Here is a 22755-nt window from a genome sequence, read left to right on the forward strand (position 1 = left end):
GAGCATCAGCCTTACCAGTTAGCAGGCTAGCAGGAGGAGTGAAGGATCACACTCCTTTTTCTTTTTTTTTTTTTGGTCGGGTATGGGATTTGAACTCTGGGCCTGGATGCTGTCCCTGAGCTCTTTAGCTCAAGGCTAACACTCTTCCATGTTGAGCCACAGCACCACTTCCAGTTTCCTGATGATTAATTAGAGATAAGTGTTTTACAGACTTTTCATGCTGGGGCTGGCTTTGAACTGAGATTCTCAGATCTCACCCTCCACAGTAGCTGGGAATACAGGCATAAGCTATCAATACCAGGCCACACTACTCCTCTTGCTGAAGGCAAACAGTGAGGAGATGGGGGAAAGAAAAACAAGAAAGTCAGACAGATCTCCAGTCTAGAGAAGAGGAACTGGAGAAACTTTGTTCTTATGTAGTCATCCCATCTGTTCTGTACATCTCAGCATTTCCAGAAACAGGTACAAATATAGGATTTGTTAGAATTGTGGTTAGAGTTTATCATGTTCAGGGTAATATGGGCGTACATGTAATGGCCACAAAGCTGTAGAGAATGACCAGGGCCTCACTGGAGGGAGAACCACTTCTCCCAACATTCCTCATATAGGAAGCATGGAGAAGACTTCTTTGATACTTGAATGAAATGGAAACTTTTACATAGTCTTCTGAAAATATTTTATGCCCTTATATACATGTATTCATGTATAGAAATTTATGAAGAGTATAGGTATGTATAATTTCTCTTTGACATGAACAACATTGCAATCTGTGCTTCCGTGATCATTTTGCTCCATTTGTCTGAACAGGCTTTGAAGTGCAGCTAGCGTGACTTTTTTTTTAATAGCTCTTTACCAACTTACTTAAAATATTACACAGAATTTTGTAAACCGGACCCACTACTTTTTTTTTCTTCCTGTTCTGGGGCTTGAACTCAAGATCTGAGTACTGTCCTTGGGCTTTCTTGAGACTGGAGCTCTACCACTTGATCCACAGAACCACTTAGGGCTTTTTCTGTGTGTGTGGTACCAAGGAATTGAACCCAGGGCTAGGCAAGCACTCTACCATAGGTCAAACTCCCAGCCCTTGGACTGATGACTTTTTAGAGGTCACCTTCTCGTTTCTAGCTCTTCACTGTTACAGTGTTGCATACATATGGTTTGAGCATCATGAAGCTTTTGTTGCTAGATTTTAATATGAATTAAAGCATGTATTTCTCTTACTACTTTCTATTTCCATCAACTAGAATTTAATCTCCATGAGGGCAGAGCTTATGTATGTTCTACTCAACTATCTATCTGTAATCCCTACAACATATTCTCTGGTGAAATGTTCTGTGTTCACAATCTGCCACCATATGCAGTTAAGATGCATTCCTAAGGACTTATCCACAGGAGGACAGCTCAAGGAAGGAGGGACAGTCACCTTTTCTCCTTTAGTCGCAGTGCATGGGATTGTTTCATTCTGCAGTCACATCCTTGTGGCTCTGCCTCTCAGCTTCCCATTGTATGCTCTTGTGATGCTGAGATGACGCTTTTTATGATGCTCACCTGGAAAGGACAAACATCAGCTTACATCTGCATCCTCTTCTCATCTCTCATAGCCCCTCTGTTTCGAATCACCATGGCATCACTGCTAATTATGTTCAGTGGCCTCTAGACAAATTGCCATGCTTCTGTTCTCATGTAAAATATGCCTTTATAAGAGCAACCAGAGGGAAATGCTGGACTCAGAGCAGGACACTGCTTCTCTTACCCACACCACGGGCTCTGCATCCACTCTAAGTAAAGCCCACATCAATATAAAAAGGCCAGAAAAAGCACAGGCTGATGGTTACATGTGACCTTCGTACTTAGCAATGCCTCAACTGGCTGCTATCCTGGATTCCTGCAAATCCTGGAACTTAGACTCTTCTGTCTACCCTGCAGCTCCTATTCTAGCTCCTCCCTTATCTGGAATACTTTCCCCTTAGGCATCTGCGTTTCCCTTCTATTCTAGTCTCTCCAACTAAGCATTTATTAAAATCTAAAATTACAACCGGCCTATACAACTCCCCTCACCTTCTTTGCTAGATTCGTTCATTCTAGTTTTGTTTTCTTGTATGTTAGTTGTACATAATAATGGCTTTTGTTAAGACATTCTCATAAATGTCTGTAATGTATTGGGGGCAAATTTATCCTCTATTGCTCACTTTTGTCCCTTTCCTAGCATACTAACCCCTGTCCCCTCACAAATAGCCCTCTCTTACCTCCCCTGAAATGTTTTTTTTTTTAAATCACAGCATTTACCATAGTGTGTAAGTTCTTATTGTATACATCTTCCAGCTAACACATTACATCCTTAAATCAATATGATATGTTCAGTTATTGTTATTTCTTTTGTTGTCCACAGCTCTATATTCTATACCAATAATATTTGGCAGCTATGAAATGCTTGATGCTCCCTGGTTGAACAAACTGATTGTAACGCATCATAACCATTTGGCCATATCTATAATTCTTACCTAAATCTTCTTATATATTTTTGATTATTCCTTGTTCTTCAGACCACAAGGCAAATCCTCTTGTTTTGTCTGGACTCAGTTTAGCCTCACAGCCCTTCTCCTGCTGGGAGCCCTCATATTCCCCTCAGAGAGCCAACACGCTCCTCTGAGCTCTGCAATGCCTGGCCTGCATCCCCGTTTTAGAGCACTGGGCACATTTGCACAGTGCCGTTCATCATTTACATGTAGGCCTTTCCCCACGGAGAAGAGTTATAGACTAGATGCATACATCATCAGACAGAGCTGAACTCCTTGGCTTATAGCAGCCACCCCCAGAACATTGAAGAGAAAGATGCATGGAAATAGTGTAGTCCAGTCATAAGTAGCCGATGACAGTAATGATAAAGCCCATTAGCAGCCACAGGGAGGTTTATCTGTCACAATATGAAGGGAGCAGACCCATAAAGAGTCATAATTATCATTATTATTATTGTCAGACCTGGGGCTTGAACTCAGGACCTGGGCACTGTCCTTGAACTTTCTCAAGGCTAGTCTTCTTCTCTTTGAGCCACAGCACCACTTCCAAATTGTTCTGTGTATGTGGTCCTGAGGAATGAACCCAGAACTTCATGCATGCTAGACAAGCACTCTACCATTAGGCCACACTCCCAGCCCCCATAATTATGTTTACAAATGCTGTCTGGTTGAAGCTATTATAGGCTCCAACTCTAGAATGCTGAGATATCAAACACTGCTTACTAACAGGGGGAAAAAGCAGCTCTTGAAACTTCTAAAATGCAGAAGAAAAGAGATTTAAGCCTTAGAGACTGCTTTCCCTGAAAAAGCTGTCCACAAAAATAGCTCTAAACTTAAAATGAAAAAAAATTGTAATTCCCAGTTTCAGTGCCAGGAGGTAATAAATCAAAGAAAATGCTGAGCAAACAAATATGTTCTCTCAGAAATAAATGACTAACATTTGATAATACATTGCTGAACACTCCAGGTATTCCTATACTACTAGCAAGCTACAGAATTTAATATGGGGCAAAGCAAGGTTATAACTAACTTTATGGTGAATGACTTCCCTTCATATAATCACCAACACATAAGGTTTTATGTGGTTTCTCCCAGAACATCATGAAGAAGAGGGAGGTGAAACAGATCCCATCTCGGATATGGGAGGGGAGGAAGACAGAGAGGATGAAGGAGAGAAACATGATCCAAAGACGTTATGAACATGTAGAAAAATGAAGTGGGGAAGCTTGCTGAGACTGGTTTGGGAAGAGGGGAGTGGGATACGGGAGAGGGAAGAAGGGATGAGTCTGATCAGGTCCCTTGTATCCTTACAATGGCCCTCCTTTGCACAACTAATTGGTGCTAATAAAAATGTGAGGAAAATATTTTATATTGAAGGTGTTCATTATTCTTGCCCATGACACTTCATTTTGGCTCCACCCATGCATTTCTCAATAGACATTTTAATTTAGGGTAGCAGCTGTGAGGCACTGTGCTCAGGGAAAATCCCTGGCAGCCAATGGCACAGGAAATACAGTTCATTTCCCTGAGTGAACGATAGCCTGGAGCTCTGTAAAATATGTGCAGAGAAGACATTGTTAAGGAGGGAAGGTTGGAGCCACTCACTGGTGGCTCATGCCTGCCATCCTAACTACTCAGGAGGCTAAAATCTGAATGTCATAGTTTGTACCAACCCAAGTAAGGAAGTCCCTGAGGCAAACTCCAATTAAGTTAAAAAAAAAAAGCCAGAAGTAGATGAAAAGAAAAGCAGAGCAGATAGCAAACAATAACCCCTGTAATTCCATTAAAAAAAAAAAAAAGACGGTCCAGGAGGATGGCCTAAGCACTAGAGTGCTTGCCCAGCACGTGTGAAGCCTTAGAGCACATACACAGAAAAAGCAGGACGTGGCACTGTTGCTCAAGTGGTAGAGTGCTAGCCTCCAGAAAGCTCAAGGACAGTGGTCAGGCCCTGAGGACTGGCAACACAAAAAGAAAAGAAAGACAAGAAAAACCTACTAAGGTTCCTATGCATCTGACCTTATGACTACGAGGTTAAGGAGATGATGTAGTGCAAGTTTTGAAGTTTGTTGTAGCCTGGTTGATTCCAGTGCAAATGGGTTTGCCAAGGGACAGTTTTTCAGTGTCTCAGTGTGGCTTATGACTGCTTTAGTAGAGAAGAGTCATGCCTTTCAAGTTGAGGAACACTGTCTCTGTGCTTGCATTAATTCCTTCTTCCTGACATGATGCTACAGTTGTTGTGGCATGAGTTTGGTTGTCTATACTTACCTATTATTATTATTATTATTATTATTATTATTATTATTATGCTCTTTAAGTGGTTATACAAAGAAGGTACCATTTAATGAAACAGTTTATGGTACAATATGTCTTTGTCACTGTCACCCCTTTAGACATCCTCATCCATCTCTTCCAAACTCACCCCTTCCCTCACTCTTCAAAAGCTACCTTTTTGTTTTTTAACTACTAGGGTTTGAACTCAGGGTCTCACTTGATAGGCAAGTGCTCTACCATTGAGACATGCCCACAGTCTCACGCTTCTTAATTTTGTAGGAAAACCGTTGGATTCTTGACTGTATTAATTTACTTTCCTTATTGACTTCCTCATGCTCCATTACAGATGCTACTTTGTTCAGTTTGTACCCGTGATACAATAATTATGATAGCAGTCTTTCGGATGCAGAACAAAAGCTTCAAATTAAAGTAAGATCTCTCATCATGTATGATTCAAACCAAGCAATAAACACAATAACAAAACACTTGCTCTTTGGGCACCTGTCTGTATATACAAGTCTTAGATCTTGAAGTTTGTTTCTACAAAGTACTTTAACCTTTATTGCAAAGAGTGTAGAATAAGCTTTTAATAGGTAAATGTGTAAAAATGAGCACCTAGATCATTAAATAACAGAAATTATTACAAGTTCTCAAGTGCGATTTCTGTAAAAGACAAAGTGAAAGATACACAATGTAGCATTTCTACACACCACTTGGGTTTGTGAGTTCTGGAGTGAGGCTGTTCCTGTTACACTGTGACTTCCATGTATTCCTTTTCCATACTTTTTCACAGTCTATTGATTTTCTTTGAACCCTTGTCTTCTCTGTAAACATTATGATGTAGATTAATCAGGAAAGGGGATACACATTCTCTAGTATAGTTGCTGGCTTACATTAAGATCACTGAAAATGTTCGCTCATGTTATTTCTGATCCCAGGGATTGTTTCTTTCATTGTACTGAGTTCATTAGCTCTGCTTATCTTCTCTCAATGTCTGCTATATGGGAGTTGCGTTATTTTCAGCTTATTCTCAGTATCTTACTCCATCCGAACAATCAGGACCTTGCCTGGACCTTTCCCATATTACACATCAACTACAAACACATCTTGATTGTTCCATTGACCTACCTCTGATCATCACCCCATCATCTTACTCCCCCAATCTTTAAATGGAAAATCGTAACTATCTATAAGTTTGTAACCTTGCTTGACATCCAAAATGGGAAACTATAAATGAATGACTCAGTTGAATAATATTCAGCACATAATTAATGTCCTAAAAGAGATGTGGGATCATGATGGTGAGAGGGTCCCAGGATTATTTGTTTGTTTTGAGCTTATGAAAAAACAAACTGCTCTTCGTATATCTCTTCATCCTTCATGTAGCCAGTGGAAACTGGTTCCCATTGAAATCTCTGGTTTCTGTTTCATTCTACCCTACATATGACTTCAAGAGGAATCTCCATGAAAAGGATTGAAATCTGACCCTTTCCTTGAAGGATATTCAGTATTTTCTAAATACAATGCAAATTCAGTATCTATGCTGTCACAAACCATCTCATTTGTCTTCTGCTCGTTTCCCTAACTAGGAAAGTTCATTAGTTCTTTAGGACGAATCGCCTACACCAAGAATAATGATCTACAATTTATTCCTCACTCTTACTTTTTTTGAATTTCTTTGGTTCTTTTCACTTATCCTTCACATTGTAGTCTTATAAAAATCATAGATTTTAGTAAAATCATTTTCTTACTCTGTAGTATTTACTCAGAGTCTACTTTGTACTTGGCACTGCTCTAAACATTGGAACTCAACAAGGAGAGAGGAGTTAAATGGAAATAGACTTGGCCTCATAACTTTCTTTCTTCCCCTCTGCCTCCCTTCTTCCCTACCTCCTTCTCTCTGTCTCTGTCTCTGTCTCTGTCTCTGTTTCTCTCTCTCCCTCCCCCTCCCCCTCTCCTAATATAAATAGAAAAAGCATTGATAACCAATTAATCTTAGGTAGCATATGAAATAGTAAGTGTAATGCTTTAATATAAAATGTGTGATATATACAAAAGCTACTTCATCCAAACTTCGTGTGGTTTTTTTTAACCAGATTAATATTGATCAGTGTAAGATCTATGTATTGGAATTATTCTTCTTTAAAAATAGTGGATACGGGGCTGGGAGATGACTCAGTCGTAAAATGCTTATCTAGCATTTTACTCAGGTTGGATTCCTTGGTACCATACACATAGAAAAAAAGCTGGAACTGGTGCTGTGGCTCAAGTGGCAGAGCTCTAGCCTTGAGAAAAATCCAAGGAGAGTGAGTGCTCAGGCCCTGAGTTCAAGCCCCATGAGTGGCAAAAATAAATAGCAGACACATTATTCAATTCCTATATGTAGAAATGTACGCTTATATTTGACATTTTTCAAAGGTATCATTATGATAGCTCCTTTTGAAATTCAAGGTCTTTGAAAACCAGCACCAGGGAAACAACAAGATAGATTATGTATATTTCACTTTTACCCAAAATAGAAATACTTGCTCTCAGATATAAATATCATCCTATGGAAATCTCTTCCTTCACTAATCTTGATGTTTTACTTTCTACATATGTGTTTTTTTAAGGATTGGTGTCATGTAGAGCAAGTGACTGCTTTTTGTAGTTCTTACTCTGTTTTTACCTAAACTACTTAAGTGTTTCCTGCTGTGTCTAAACTTTTCTCCTTATGTCTGATGGTTGATTCGTGTTAATGCTGTAAAATACTGTAAATCTAGGGTTGGAAGCATAGCCTAATGGTAAAAAAACTCTCCTAGCATGCCTAGAATGCACAAAGCCCTGGGTTCGAGTTCTTAGTACCAAAGACTGAAAAAGCAAGAAATGCTGCTGTGGCTCAAGTAGCAGAGCACTAGCAAAAAGTGTCCAAGGACAATGCACAGACCCTGAGTTCAAGCCCCAAGACTTGCAAAAAATAAAAAATAAATAAAAACAAAACTTTAGGATGTAGATTTAGTGAAAATCCATTTGGTTTTATTGTTTAACTCCTATGTTGTTTTAACTTTTCTCCAAACTAAAAGCAGACATTTGAGAGATCCGCAATAAAAACACCCTTCCTATAATAAACCTGATTATTGTGATCTTTGTAGAAACTGTTACATTTGTTTTCTCATCCTCAGTTTTTCCTTGCATAGGAATGAGTGTTAATTAAATTGAACTTTGTGGTCCTTGTTGCTAAGTAGTATGATTACAGAGTTGAATAATAGTTTGCTATTGAGCAAGAATCTATCACCTACTAAACAGTAGTTACAGTATGAAGGAACAATGTCCTAACTGTCCTTTGCATATCTGGATTGCTTCTTTGATATATTTTGTCCTCCATTGCCAGAGGTTATTGTTAAAATCACATTTTCACCAACTCATTCTTCTACACAAAGCACTCTGGTTACCACATATGGGATAAAGTCTGTATCTTTCACATCACTAATCTAACCTCTATCTTTTGCTGATTTTTCTGCCATTTGTTCATGAAGCTCTTGTCAGTGTTTTCCTGTGTATCACTTTGCTGTGCTTTTTACCTCTACACCTTCATCCTCAGACTCCAGCCTAGAACATTTTTTCCCATCCTAACCTTTTGCTGGCTGATTCCTTTTTGTCTTGCAAATCCTTCCATGTCCTTAAGGGATCGTCCCTTAGCCACGTGATCACCATCTCCTATCCTCTGTGCAATTAGCTCACTGTATTACATTTCTGCTCTCTCCTTTGGGAAGGACAGGATTCCATCTTTTCTTGCTTAACACAGGCACATCCTCTGCCAGGTGCCTCATAACTCCTTGTGAATTAATGAGTGCATAAATTAAGGAATTACATTGTCATGATCTTCAAAGTAAAAATAGAATTTCAGACTGGGAAACATCCCATCCAAAGCAGTAATAAAGGAAGTAACATGGATTCTGACTTTAAAAGATGAGTACAATAGAGATGGGAGAGGAGGGGTAGGGCTCAATGAATGAGAGAGCATTTATCTAGTGCTCATGTGGTGCTAATTTTGATCCTCAGTCCATTAAAAAACAAACAAATAAACAGAAAAAACATAAAGCCAGGCACCAGTGGCTCAGGCCTATAATCGTAGCTACTCAGGAGGTGGAGATCTTAGGGTGGCAGTTCAAAGCCAGCTCTGGTAGAAAAGTCACCATGAAATTTGTATCTTCAGTTAACCACTCAGAAAACAGAAGTGTCACTGTGGAGGCTCAGGGAAAGCACCTAGGCCCTCAGTTCAAGTCCCACAACTCACAAAAAAAAGGAGAAGAAATTCACCGTAGCATTGAAGGATAAAAAGGGAAAATTGAATAAGTAAATATTGAGTGAAATCAAGGATTTACATAGCTGGTCAGCTCTGGATGAATGCCATTTGCAAAGAATTGCAACGTGGATGTCACTTTCCTAAAGCCTTCTGGAGAGTCCTTGTGGTGGAGGTTACTCTGTGAGCTATGTTGTTATTGTGATGTTCTACCTATTTGTACAAGCAGTTGTACAAAAGAGGTTGTAACTCAGCATATCAGTTTGTGAATACACTGTCCATATCACTCCTTTTGTAAGATGATGTTTTAAACCTGAAATGTATAAAAACAAACTTGCCAGGAATAGTAACTTTTTGGTTTTCTTTATAGAGCATTTTTCATATGAAATTTTTAATATATTAATATTAAGGGAACATTAATAGCAAATATCATTGTGTAAGAAACAGGGTGATATGAGGGCAACTTGATGGGAAAACAGGAGACAGAGAAACATAAAAAAGACACATAAAGCTGGACCCTGGTGGTCATAACTGAAATGCTAACTACTTAGATCTGAGAATCATGGTTCAAAGCCAGCTGGGGTAGAAAACGGTGAGACTCTCTCCCATTTCGCTGGAAATAAAAGAGTAGCTCATGTGATACAGTGCCAGCCTTGATTTAAAAGATAAGCTCAAGATCTCAAGCCTCAGTATCTGCATATGAGAGAGAGACAGAGAAAGAGAGAGAGAGAGAGAGAGAGAGAGAGAGAGAGAGAGAGAGAGAGAGAGAGAAAGAGAGAGAGAGAAAGAAAGAGAGAGAGAGAGCACCTAGTATCTTACAAGCTTGAAGGTACATAATTACTACTGTGCTGAGTGTTAACACATAATGAAGTGTAATGGATTAAATATTTTTACCCCATAGCCAGGCATTTTATATGGGGAACTCCTTAAACAGTAACCCTACCTTATTAACAAATTCCAGTGCCAAATTAATGAATTCAGCAGTAAAATGTTTTTTTTTTCCTGAAGCGCTTAAGAACTGATCATATGCTTCTTTCTACAGGCTATAAGGAATAAAGTTTGCAAATTTTAAATATGAACAGCATCACGCTTGAGAGCAATACTTGGAAAAAGAGGCTCAGACAAACCAACAAGGCTTTGCCAGAGTGGACATTGCCAAATATTAATTATGGGAAATTGCTGAAGCATTTAGTTGCCTACACATGAACTACAGATGCCTTGAAGAGCAATGCTTTTACGGGAAGCAGTCTTATTGGAAAGCCCAAGATTAATCACAACTTTATTCAGTTTTAGCTTGAGGCAGAGTCAGCTACAAAGCCAAGCCCCTGGGAATATTGATCCTGTCATCACCAATCTTATTTCCTCAACTCCCTAACCATGAATTTCATTTGCTTTCTCAAGAGTCTGACCTTTCCCCCTCCCAACCTTTTAACACAAGGGGTGTTGGCTTTGTCTCCGTACTCATTTGTACTTCCGCTAGTATTTCATGGATAGTTATCTCCTTGGAAAACTGTATAACATCAGTAGTAATACTTTGCTTATCATTCACAAACAATAGTTCCATTATTTCTTAAAGAAACTAAGTCATGTAAATACATTAGCCTGTTTAAAAAATAAGGGAACACAAGTTGACCAAGTTTAAGTGATATCTCAAGAATAGACAGGAAATTTGACTCATATTCAGTTTTTCTGATTATAAATTCCAAGCTCTTCTTGCCCACTAAATTCTACCATTCTATTCTATTGAGACATGGATGTTGCCACCTCTGTAGCCTATTAGCAGCAGGATATGAATTCTGTCCTTTCCCTGAAAAGGTGTTATTGGAGCCAAAAAACTTCAGACTGAAAAACCTTTATTTGAGTTGCAGCTCTTGCCACTTAAAAGCTTTTATTTTTAATTGGCTGTACAAAGAGGTGAGGATTTCATAAATCAGGTTATAAATACGATGCATCTTCATCAATATCATTCTTTCCATTGCTCTCCTCCCATCCCTACCCTCAAGTTTTGTAATTCAAGTGTTACATGATATACATTGCTGGGGCCAGCCGGCAGCAAACCAGGGTTCGCAGATTGGGATTCCTGAAATAGGGGCAAGGACTAGGAAAAATTAAAAGAGAGACAAACAGATGGAGTTCGGGAAGTCTGCAGCCCAGGTAAAGACTGCAGCCCAGTTTATTTCAAGTTCCGACCTTAAATACTCTTCTTAAAACTAGGGAACTGCCAGAGGCTACATTCATACAAAATAGTAAACAAGTCACATATAGGATAAATGAGAAAGGATTAACATTGCTTAAAGTTATCCTGATAAGAACTGATTGACATTGCTTAAAGTTATCCTGATAAGAACTGATTGACATTGCTTAAAGTTATCCTGATAAGAGTTACTTCCTTGTGTATACAGTTGTGTAGGTCCAAGGTCAGGTCCAAGGTCAGGTCCAAGGTCATTGACCCCACAGTCGGTCCCCAACAATACATTAAATATAATAACTACATGTATTCATCTGTTATCCTTAATTTCCTATATTTCTGTATTTCCTATATGTGTATATTTGTTTTAAATGTAGTATTGTAGTTAGATATCAGAATATTATGATTTCTAGGATATTTTTACTTTCCTGGACAGATTGTGTAGATAAGATAATGAGCTAAGATGAACAGCATAGATTCATCATTTTAAAATAATTATATACTGGTCCAATATCTTTCTCTTCTCCTTCTTTCCTTCCTTCCTTCCTTCCTTCCTTCCTTCCTTCCTTCCTTCCTTCCTTCCTTCCTTCCTGCCTTCCTTCCTTCCTTCACTCCTTCCATCCTTCCTTCCTTCTTCCTCAAGTACTGACTGAACTCAGATCCTCTTTCTTGCTTAAAGACTATATGAAGTCATTCGTGTGAGAAATATAAAACATTCAATTCATAGAAGTAGAACACGAGAAGGGATCGTGGTGACTGGAGGCTGGTACTGGAAAGATGAGGAAGATAGTGGTCAAATATTCAAACTTGCTAAGATAGGAGAAAAAAGTTGTAGAGATGTATTTGTATATCAGGGTGAGTACAGCTAATCATAGTGCATTACACACTTGAGAATTACTGAGAGAATAGATTTTAAGCGTTCTCAACAGAAGCAAAACAAGTATACAAAGTATTACATGAATTTACAAGCCAGATTCAGCCATCCCATAATGTCTACGGATCTCAAAACAACATGTCATACACTGAAATACAATTTGACCTACCATAAAATCTGGGGAAAGAAAAAGAACATGAACTTAACTTGAATTTGAAAAATGTTTATTGTTTGTAAGTGGTTTTACCGAGGAGTTGCCATTCAATAAATTGGTATATTAATATATTGAGAATTGATCGATGTCATCCCTTTCAACAGTCTCATTCATCCCTCCCAACCCACCTCCTCCTTTGCTTTTCTTAATTTTATAGGATGTACATTAACTTCTGACCACATTCTCCCTTCCTTCTCTTTTTTCACCTTTCTCTCTCCCCTTGACCCATTCCCACACTTTATGAGAATCCATTCTTATTTTGTTGCACTGTGATTTTGCCTCTCTAAGGAATTACACTTTTTCAATTCTCCCCTAAATCTACCGTATTTCAGTTAATACACTTGTATATACTTGCACACCACACAAGTTATTTATTTTATTTTGCTGTGCTATTTGTGGGACTTAAACTCAGGGTGCTTTGACGCTATTTTGCTCAAGGCTAAAAGTAGCTGCAGCTACTTTTGGATTTTGGTGATTAATTGGAAACAAGAGTCTCATGGACTTTTCTGCCCTGACTGGCTTTTGATCATGATTCTACAAGTCAGGCTCCTAAGTATTCCACTGGTGCCAAGCAAAATGGAAAGTTACAAATCTGTACGTCTCCTTAAAAAGAGAAGATTCTGAGGTTTCCTAAATACTGAAAAGTATGAGCGTTACCGATCACCCCCTGGGAATAGGTGACCTCAAAGTGGCTTCAAACTCAGCTTCCTACATGTAGTCTCAGATGTGGCATTCCTGACCACTGGCACCCTCTATCAGACTTTGATTCAGTGAGGCCAAAGAGCTGGGAAACTTCACTCCAAGACATCATACTATATTTACTCCTCAAACGTTGTCTATTGAAGGAATAAATGATGTCTGCAGTGCTTTCCCTAATAAGTCTATTCCTGCTTCAATGTTTTCCCATAAGCAATCTTTCTCATTTTAAATGACAGAAATTCCCCAGAGGTTGTCATGATAAAAAGCAAAGATGTAGTATCTGAGAAACTCAGCCTCTATAGCCATAGAAGGTTTCAGACTAGGAATGAGGAGTCAGAAAGGCATGGTGAAAATCAGATTGCCTGCTAGGTGCTAGCAGCTCATACCTATAATCCTGAGGATTGTGTTTCAAAGCTAGTGTGAGAAGGAAACTCTGTGGGACTCTTAACTCCAGTGAACCACCAAAAAGAAGGAAGTAGAGCTGTGGCTCAAATATTAGAGCACTAGCCTTGATCAGAAAAAAGCTCAGGGACAGTGGCTAGGTCTTAAGTTCAAGTTCCAGTACTGGCACACACACACACACACACACACACACACACACACACACACACACACACACAATGTCACACTGTTCCAGACACCACTAGAGCCAGGGCCCACCTAAACTCCCTTCACGACTTTTTGGATAGTTTTTTTCAAAGGATTGGCCAGTAGATTAAGCTTCTATGCCTTCTCTGGGTACTCTGCTATTCAGCCATCACTCACAAGGATTCTGGAGTACACGCCTTAGAAGACTAATGTACGTATCTCCTCATGTGACAGCTTTTACAATAACCTGACCTTAAACTACTTACGTGTGGGCAGTTCAAGTGTTCTTCAGCAGACAAGCATATGTAAAATGCAGTGAATATATATAGTGGAATAATATGCAGACATGGAAATAAAGCAAGTAGTCATATAGCCAACACATGGATGATGCTTGAAAATACTGTGCTAAAATAGAAAAGAGATATTCTAAGGGAAAAATATATCTTGCATGATTGTTATTTATAGAATGTCCAGGATAGGCAAATCCTTAGATACAGTAAGTACATCTTGGGGATTTTTAAGGCTGGAAGAGTTTGGTGGGGAAATAAGAATGACGAGTCATAGATGTATGACTAATGATATGGTACTTCCCAGATTAAAGACAATGAAAATCAAGCATAACAAACAACCTTCTTCAGAAGGATTATAAAAATGCTCAAAGCTCTTTCCTTTAAGGTTCCTTATGCCCAATTAGAAAAGCCCATTCTTTAGTCAGAAAGGACAATTATACAACTACAACGAAATGAAGATGTAATCATGATGCTTTCCTCAAGCTTGTCTTTCTTCTGTGTTCCACAACACTTTAGGAATATTATAGAAGTTAGCTAATGAGAGTCTTATTCTGTGTGTAATATAGGCATGACTTGCTGGAGGAATAGATAAGGGAAATAAGAAATTAAGTAAAAGAAAACACACTTACAAGCTTGCTATTCAGACTTCATTACTAGGGACTTTGGTACATGAGATGGTGTCATTTAATGATATGACAGAGTCTTGGGAAAACAAGTTATTGGGTAATAAAGATGTCTCTACCTTCATTATATTAGCTATAAGATGCCAGGTAGGCTCTCCCATGAGTTCAGCAGGCTGTGGAATGCACATTCTAACCTGGTGCTTAGAGTACAGATATAAATGAAGAGTTGTAAATGAGATTCTGGGTATCATTTGAGACACTTGGATATAATAACATTTGAAAACCAACCAAAGGATGAGAAACCCATGAGCTATGTTGGCCTGAATTTCCTCACCCAAGATTTCTTGGGGTTAAGTTCTGTCTTATTATTTTTATACCCAATGGTGTTTATCATTAAAAAATGTTCAGATAATGCTGGCTACATTCATTTCACTATTAAATAGAAAGAAGTAGAAGTCTCACAAGCCAATAGTTTTGATAACGATTCATCAGGATTTGCAAAAGCAGCATAAAGGCCAACTCTGACCATCTAACCCTGGAAGGAGAATGTTGAGTGATACCATAACTGCTGTAGACACACTCACTGCCACTACCCCATCCTCATGCCCTTGGGGACACTCCAAAGGGCACAGTTACAGTGCATGTGTGGCATGGCACACATCCCGGGATCCCAGAACAGTCCTCAAAGCTTGCATGCAGGGTTTTAAGAAAGAAGCAGCTGAGGGGACATATGGGTGATCAGCTGGAACTCCACTTAGTTCTGGACTAAAGCGTCTCAATACACACAACTCCCAGATATTTGTGAAAGGCTAAATAGAAAACTAAGTCTTCTCATGGTTTGACTATGGAAATAAATGGTTCAATACTTGTAGTTTTCCTAGGAGATATTTATGGATGTATAAGTTAAAACTTCTGTCTCCTCTTGCCACTGCTCTAGTTAGACCTTCATTACCTTTCACCTGGACAAATTCAGTAGCTTCCTGGCTGAACTCCTTGCTTCCATTTTCTCCCCGTTCTGTTACCAAGATAACACTCCTATACATTACTGTGTGTGTTCATACACACACACACACACACACACACACACACACACACACACACACACACACGTCCTGGGGCTGGAATTCAGAGGCTGGGCATTATCCTTGAACTTTTTTGATCAAGGCCTGCATTCTATCATGTGAGCCAAAGCTTCCTTCACTTCTGGCTTTTTTATGATAAATTAGAGATAAGAATTTCATGGACTTTCCTTCCTCAGATGACTTTGAACCATAGTTCTCAGATCTCAGTTTTCTGAGTGGCTAGGATTACAAGTGTGAGCCACCAATACCTGGCTAAGCCTTGCTCTTTTAGGACATTCACCTGACAAGAGTTTGAGAAGCCCTACTGATTATTATTCCAAAATTCTAAAACTGGAATTCTAAATATCTGTAATTGTAGTCTACCATTAGCACACAGCAATCGGACCTGGAAATAAATTACTCAGTCCTCAAATCCCCCTCTACCCCCAGTAGTTACTGTAATTCTCTATTGCGTGACTACACCTATCATTTTCTCATCCTGTTACCTGTATTTATATATCTCTTCAACATCCTACCCACTCCTCAAGTACCAAGCCAATAGTGGTTTTTTTTTCAATAATGCTTTCTTATTAATTTCAGGCAGAAAGGTTGCTTTCCATATTCTGAAAGAATTGCTGTGTATTTCTTTTGAAAAGCTCTTTATTAGACAGATGATAGAGATGAAGATGGATAGAAAGAGGGGATGGAAATATACAGACAGAGAAACAGACAGACAGATTTTAGATAGATAGATAGATAGATAGATAGATAGATAGATAGATAGATAGATAGACAGATAGATAGATTTGATAGATTTTTCTGTCTTCAAATTTAGCTTTTTGGTTTTGTTTTTTAGCATTCTAAATCGAGCAAAGCATATGAAATGAACTCTAATTCAGTAACTCAATCCAGGAAGCCATTTATAGTTGCTACTCAGTTCTCATCACTTGGCCATGGATGCCTTTTGGCCACTGCCCATTAGATTGTCTTAAAGTTGGTAGTCTGGGCCTTGAGGTCATCATACAGGTGACTTCTTGCTCAACCCAGTACTTTATGGCCTGATCATCAGTGATTGATATGGAGCAAATAAGGAGAGAAAGCTGGGCAGGTCCTGACAAGATCTGAAAGACCTAGTCTATGTGCAGAATTTTAAGCAGGGTATTGAATCACCAGGCTGGGTTTTGGTGAAATCACTGTAAATTCACTGAAGATTGTAAGAGAGCCTGTAGCCATTGGGGATCGGGGGCCTGATTGGTTAGCCAAACAGTCACTCTGTCTCTTCCTCTTCTCAGGGCTTCCAGAGCAGCAGCTGAAGACACCTCACCCAGGAGCACCACGCTGTAGATACTGAAACCTCACACCTCAGGATAAGAAACAGTAACATGGCAGTACCTGTCTGAACGGATCAAAAAAACAACAGACTCCAAATAGAAAGGAAACATGTCCAAGAAAGGGCGAAATAAGGGCGAGAAGCCCGAGGCACTCATTGTCGCCCTTCAAGCTGCCAATGAAGACCTCAGGACCAAGCTCACAGACATTCAGATAGAACTGCATCAGGAAAAGTCCAAGGTGAGTGAGGCCCCCTGCAACCAGTGCAGGCCATGTGTGTGCACAGTAAAGCACGGCTCTACCGAGGGGGCATCCCAGTCAGGTATCAGTCACCAGGGGCAATCACTCCTGTGTCCATTCAGGGTGCCCTGTGTGTGGAAGGGTTGGCTGAGTAGGGCATAGGTACAAAGTAAGATGATTGTGCAAGCTAGGAAAATCTCTGCCCTCTCAGGAAGCCTATTCTAGAACATCTGATATAAACATTGAGACAATACCCCCACTAACCCTTACCCCTTATCACAGCACTGGATAGCTGTACACCCTAGAATAAGGACGGCCCTTAGCCTTTGGAGATTATCCCCTGTAAGGTTCAGAGCCGTTCCTCACGACTACATCACATCTTCTCTTTCCACTATTCATATCCGGTGACTCTCCACTTCTCTCTCTGTCACAGGAATTTACCACCCCTGGGGATATGAACTCCTGTTCCTTCTTTTATTTTTTTCTTATTAAGGGGTCAGGAAGGGTGGCTGCACTTGACTGGAACTTGAACTTGATCTGGGTACGGTTCTTTATTTTTTTCCACTCAAGACAGGTACTCTAACACTTAAGCCACACCTCCAGTACAGCATTTTGCCGATTCATTAGAGTCCCACAGACTTTAACTGCCTACTCTGGCTTCAAACCATGATCCTCATATTTCAGCCTTCTAAGTAGCTAACATAACATGCGGGCCACCGGTGCCTGACTCTTGTCTTTACTAGAACTCATCACTTACTGCAGATTGTAAGAAGGTTCTAAAAAACCTTTCCCAAGCTTCTGCTGACTCTTTCTGGGTCACAAGTAGCATGCTAATTATATTCACGGATTTGCCGTTTTTTTCCCCCTAACTCAACACTTGCTCTTTTTCCCACCTTCCTTCATCTGCTCCAAAGCATCATTCAGTTAACCTCAATCTCTAAAAACATATCACTTCCCAAGTATCCAAAGGGCCTCGCACTTTATCCCCGGCTCATATTACAACAATTTATATACGGATCTGGTTAGGATTTATCATTCTGTAGTGAAGCATAGTTTCTTTGAGAGTCAGAACTTAGCTTATTTCATATAGCCTAAATAATGCTGAGATTAAAGGTGAATGCCCATTTGTTGAATAAATGGAGAAATGAATGGAAGTGGCATATTTGTTATTTCTTACTTTTAGCACCATGAAAATACTGTTACTATCCCATAGGGCTGTAATGAGGCATAATTGCATAAGTACACAAAGTACTTACAAGGTGTAAATAAGAGCATTGGTAAGTGGTTAGAGAGCTGCCTAGCCAATTGTAAACTCTTCAAGCATTATGAATATTTGTATCCCTTCTAATGTTCTCTAGATTTAATCGGCTGCTAATGTCTCTAAATCTCATCTGTCCTAGGGTTATTCTTGCCTAAATCTCAGCATGATACAGTAAGCATTGTATAGTTCACTGAAGAAAAGTATTTTGAAATATCCAACATGGACTGGGAATTTGGCCCAGTGGTAGAGTGCTTGCCTAGCATACATGAAGCTCTGGATTTGATTCCTCAGTACCACATGCACCTAAAAACCCTGAGGTGTGCTGGGACTCCAGTGGTAGAGCACTGGCCTTGAGGAAGGCCAAGGACAGTGCCAGGCCTTGAATCCAAGCCACAGTATGCTGATATGTGTGTGTATGTGTGTGTGTGTGTGTGTGTGTGTGTGTGTATGTGTGTGTGTGTGTGTGTGTGTGTGTGTGTGTGTGTGTGTGACATTTTTTCCCATACTAGGGCTTGAACTCAGTGCCTGAACACTGCCGCTTAGCTTTTTGCTCAAGGCAGAGAATCTACCACTTGAGCCACAGTTCCATATTTGTTTTTGTTTTTAGTGGCTAGATGGAGATGAGACTTTCCTTCCCAGCCAGCTTTGAACTACGATCCTCAGATCTCATTGTCGTGAATAATTAGAATTACTGGCATGAGCAACTGGTGCTTGAGATGTGTTTCTTCTCATGTCAGACAAGGCTTCCTCCTAATTATCAAGCAGAACTTAATTTATGGTTCCCCTCCCCCCGCCCGCCTCAAAATTTACTTGTCACCATTTCAGCAATAGTAATGGTGTCAGGGTGGCTCAGGTAGTATGGCACCGACAACGAGCCAAAACATCAGATACCAAGTTCAAGTCCTTATTGCCAACGAAAAAAGAGAAAGAAATGATAAATGACATCTTGCTTGCCCAAAGCCTATTGTTTTTTATTCCAGCTAAGACTTGGCCTTGAACAAATAAATCCTACTATAAAGGTTTTTGATTGGCCAGTCCTGGGGCTTGAACTCAGGCCCTGGGCACTGTCCATGGACACATTTTGCTTAAGGCTAGTGCTCTGCCACTTGAGCCACAGCACCACTTCTGGCATTTTTAGAGTATGTGGGACCGAGGATTCGAACTGAGGGATGCCTGCCTGCTAGGCAAGCACTCTACCACTAGGCCAGGCTTCTGGCCCCACTGTAAAGTTTATGAAGAAACTTTCTTACTTCCCATGAAGCAAAAAGAAACATGATCTCTTTTTTTAATGCATGATTTTGTGTCAGAAGTCTTAGGCATTTTTTTCTCACTCTCCTTAGCGACCAATTTAAACACCTCAGCGCCTCTAAATGTAATCCAGATGACTGACCGTGTTCTTCCACCATTGTGTCTCTCAAGTACCACTGTTCATGTGAATAATCTGGGGCTTAGGAAAGGGGGCACTCCTGAGCCCACATGCCTACCAGTTGCTGCTAGAGTGAGAAGGGAGAGGGGCAGGACTCTGGGTTCTGGCAGATGCAGGTGGAGGGCATTCCCAGTTCTGGGGTTCACAAACACTCCCAGAGGAAGATTCCCTCCAGTTCATACCAATACTTTATCTCATCCATTTGAGCTTTTTCTGGGTCAATGAAATGCATGAAGGATAGCAAAGTTGTTTAGTTTAGTAGAGGGATGATAACAAATGACAATCAGAAGAGTGTCCCTGTGCACACTGGAAATCCTAAATCGCCCGAGCTAGACATTAGACAAAATCATGAGATTCCAGAGAGGCAGAGGTCTCCAGGACGCTGCCATGCTAATTTTCCATACATTCAAGCCTTTTTTTTAAAAAAAAGGGTAACTCTTAAGCTTTCACAAGGCTGCCTGCAGGCAGGTGTAATTGTCCATTCCTCTAAGGAGGTCTTGACATCAGCTTCTTGAATAAAAACACAAACCTTATCTTTCCTTCTCTCACTACCTCTGTCTCTCTTGTTTTCTGAGGCAGATAATTAGAATCCCAGCCCAGGAGCTAGAGCAAAGCCCAGCTGCCTGTCTGCAGCTGTCCCCAAGGATCAAAGGGAATCCAGAGGGCAAACAAGTCATAAAGCAGTTTCACTATGAATAAATATAATTGCGTTTCCACCTGGGCCAGACTTTAAGAGAGAATATGATCACAGCCAAGATAGGAATTTACACTTTCAGTTTTGCTCCAAGGCTCTGATGACAAAATGACAATTCTGCCACTGGGAATAGAGTAAAGAGTGGAGACCTTTAGAGAGATGGGCCATTACTCATCTTTCCAGTAAGGTAAATAATCCTGCTGATATTTACAAAACATGAAATATGCAAGAAAAAAACAGAGCCTGAAGTGATTTAGTTGATAATATAAGTAGCAACAACTGACTGAATGTTTAATATCTGTCACATTGGAGTCCACATCTCTCCATGATCTCAGCTCATGCACTTAGCACCTAAGTGTCCCTGCACAGACTTTGAAGCCACTTCATGTTTATTTTCATGTCCTCATCTGTCAAGTAGAACTCCAATGTATCTGTTTTATAAGACTGAGGGGGAAGATTTATGAGTAATTAGTTTGCATCAAGATTGTTAAATGCCTTAATATAGTCATCTCACTTAATCCTATCCTCTTAGGTGGACAAAGCTATTATTTCCTTTTTACAGATAAAACAACTACCTGGAGTACAGAAAAGGCTCCAAACTACTGGACAAATGCACTTACTTGATTTAAAAGCAAAAATAAAAATAAAAAAGAGAGAGGTTTTCTGATCTTTGAAGCATCAATACAATCAGGGTAGTTTGCTGTTGCTGTTGTTTGTTTGTTTTGTAGGCTTGACCTCTGGATCTGGGCTCTGTCCCTGAGCTCTTCAGCTTAAGGCTAGCACTCTGGCACTTGAGCCACAGCACCACTCCTGGTTTTCAGTGGTTCACTGGAGATAAGAATCTCACAGACTGTCATGCCTAGAATGGCTTTGAACTGTGATCCTCAGGTCTCAGCTTCCTGAGTTAGCTGGGATTACAGGCATGAGCCACCAGCATCCAGCCACCATAGTTATTTAGGAGAGAAACTTCATGTTTGGGTGAAGAAAGGATTTCTACCCAGATATCTGCCTTTTCCTGGAACCAGTACTCAGAGCCAGTAAACCATGGTGTTTGCCTTTATTGTGGGCATGCTGAGGCCATGATCCAGTGTCTTGTGTAGGACGACACTGGGCTTACCATGAGACGTGACATTCATCCATGGAGTTTCCCTCAGGTCTGTATTTTCCCCTTGTGATGGCTCCAGGGCAGTGAGCAGTGTGGCATAGTGGCAGAGGGCATGACGGGATGAGAGCAGATATCAAGCCTTCCAGGACAGAGCCTGCACGAAGCAAGCCAGCATTGAAAGCAGCCCTTCACAAGCCAGAGCACATCTTCCCCACATAGGCAGTGTATGGTCACTCTCCTGACCTCACGGAGTTCAAACTTTTCATCTCATTTGTACCCAGCCAATAATAACAGAGAAAGTCAAACTAGAACCTCATCTCATAAGAGAATGGAGGTCAAGGCAATCTTAATCTTCCTGTGGTGGCCAGAAAATTCTCTACAAAATCTCCTTCCTGGTATCACTCACAGAGCTTCTGAGTTTAAGGCCCAGATTTAGAATGAGGGGTTTTGTTCTATCTGCACATTTACTTATGTTTTCAAGAAGAATAATTGGCTGAAAACATTTAAAAAATATTTGTGTTCCATCAGTTTGCTTAAAGCTTCTCAGAAGCAAACTCCAAGCCACAGTTTATTCTCCCTTCTCCATTTCCCCTCTCTAGCTTGAAAGCTCTCTGGTACCCATGAAAAGGCTTAGGAGCTTCTTATGGATTTACTTTCCAGGAACATTTATTTAATGCAGATAATCCAAGCCACAGCTGGTTCACGTGCCTTGTCTTGATAACCTCTCAGCCTCTTCTTACCTTTGACTCAGCTCAGTTTTAAATCCTAGACTTCTAAGCTCACATTGAAGCTCAGTTCCCCACCATCTTTATCTTGGCGGAATTTACACTGAGAGTTCCAAGGGCCAGATGAGAATTATGACAGAAGAGACGTATACAATGTGAGACCCACATAAAGTGGGCCATTATTCTCTTTCTTCAATCAGCGTGTTACCTTTTGGTAGCAGGACTGAATGTTTCTAGGGATCATTTTGATCTATAGGACCACTACAGGAGAAACCATTTTGAGATTTATTGGTCAAGGGCCCCCTTCTTCTTGTCCTGTCTCACCCCCTTCACTTCTTACACTTTTATGGGCTCAAACTGTCTTTTCAG

The 22755-nt window shown here is 40.1% G+C and overlaps 1 protein-coding gene and 1 long non-coding RNA gene across 5 annotated transcripts in view; one reads left to right on the forward strand and one right to left on the reverse strand.

The window, feature by feature from the left end:
• Window positions 1-22470, reverse strand: part of LOC150063926 (uncharacterized) — a 31257-nt gene extending 8787 nt beyond the window's left edge. Inside the window, exons 1-3 of the long non-coding RNA XR_016535192.1 lie at window positions 22402-22470; window positions 21674-21815; window positions 1424-1548 (exon numbers count right to left, since the gene is read on the reverse strand). This is a non-coding gene — a long non-coding RNA (uncharacterized LOC150063926). The remainder of the gene's footprint in view (window positions 1-1423; window positions 1549-21673; window positions 21816-22401) is intronic.
• The window catches only part of Jakmip2 (janus kinase and microtubule interacting protein 2), a 148679-nt gene that overhangs the window by 65553 nt on the left and 60371 nt on the right, over window positions 1-22755 (forward strand). For all 4 annotated transcript variants that reach the window (XM_090331268.1, XM_090331269.1, XM_090331270.1 and 1 more), the window contains exon 2: window positions 16899-17175. In XM_090331268.1, the coding sequence (XP_090187394.1) occupies window positions 17047-17175 (129 nt within the window). In that variant the 5' untranslated portion in view covers window positions 16899-17046. The remainder of the gene's footprint in view (window positions 1-16898; window positions 17176-22755) is intronic.

The sequence above is a fragment of the Megascapheus bottae genome, chromosome 4, assembly GCF_031878675.1.
Source record: "Megascapheus bottae isolate mThoBot1 chromosome 4, mThoBot2.hap1, whole genome shotgun sequence".
Taxonomy (NCBI): domain Eukaryota; kingdom Metazoa; phylum Chordata; class Mammalia; order Rodentia; family Geomyidae; genus Megascapheus; species Megascapheus bottae.